The sequence below is a fragment of the Fragaria vesca genome, linkage group LG6 (genome assembly GCF_000184155.1).
Source record: "Fragaria vesca subsp. vesca linkage group LG6, FraVesHawaii_1.0, whole genome shotgun sequence".
Lineage (NCBI taxonomy): Eukaryota > Viridiplantae > Streptophyta > Magnoliopsida > Rosales > Rosaceae > Fragaria > Fragaria vesca.
The window spans coordinates 32,813,899-32,814,763 of NC_020496.1; the positions used below are offsets into that span (position 1 = coordinate 32,813,899).

General features: G+C 33.9%; 1 protein-coding gene across 1 annotated transcript in view; it reads left to right on the forward strand.

Moving 5' to 3' along the window:
* Positions 1 to 282: 282 nt before the first annotated feature.
* Positions 283 to 865, forward strand: part of LOC101314117 — a 3,943-nt gene continuing 3,360 nt past the window's right edge. The window contains exon 1 of the mRNA XM_004306140.1: positions 283 to 339. Within this exon, the coding sequence (XP_004306188.1) occupies positions 283 to 339 (57 nt within the window). The remainder of the gene's footprint in view (positions 340 to 865) is intronic.

Genomic DNA, 865 nt, shown 5'->3' on the forward strand with positions numbered 1-865 from the left:
TGGTAAGTTTTATAGCAGCAACATCTATTCACTAATCTAACTATGAATATTGATCTACTAAGCTTTTGTCATCAATGGATGCCGACCTACTATGATATCGATCTACTAAGTTTTTGTCATGAATTTCCTCAGTCAATCATTGAACTTTTGATTGGGTTTCGATCTAGCTAGACTGCAGACCAAATTGTTTTTGTTCTGTTCACACTAAGCTGAGATTTGGTTCTTGATTAAGTTGGTTGATATGGAAATTTTATATTTCCTTTTGCAGCTAGAAAGCCTAGAATGTATTCCTGTGCTGAATTTCAAGTAGTATCAGTAACTGCTGAAGTACAGGAAGTGGTATTCGACGAACATTTAGTGGATAATTGTGCAAGGCTCTTTTTCTGTTTTGTTCATAAACCCTTAATCATAGACTTTGAGTATTAGATTTATTAGGGTGAACTACAGCTAAATCTCCCTGTCAGACCGAGCATAAGAGCTTTAATGAGAGTTTAGGAGGTTACCATTTCAGAATTCAGTAATCAAATATGGCAAGCACAAAATAGCACATAATTCATAGTTCTCAAGTCTTAAGGCCCTTGATCATCCAGTTTCCTTCCCAAACTTGGTGCCAATAATGCAACAGTAAGCAAAATTCTCAAAATAATTGTACTGGGGTTATTGATGAGCAATGAGATAACGAATACTTTAGAATTGGTAAGAAAATGTTGTCATTTAACTAATGCTTATTGTATGAACTGAACTTGCTTCAGCTTAAATAACTTTAGTTCTTTGTTATAAATATTGTATGCATCATCATTGAACTAATGCTTATTTTATGTTTCTACAAATATGTGGGAGCAGACTTAACAACTGCGTTCTTTTT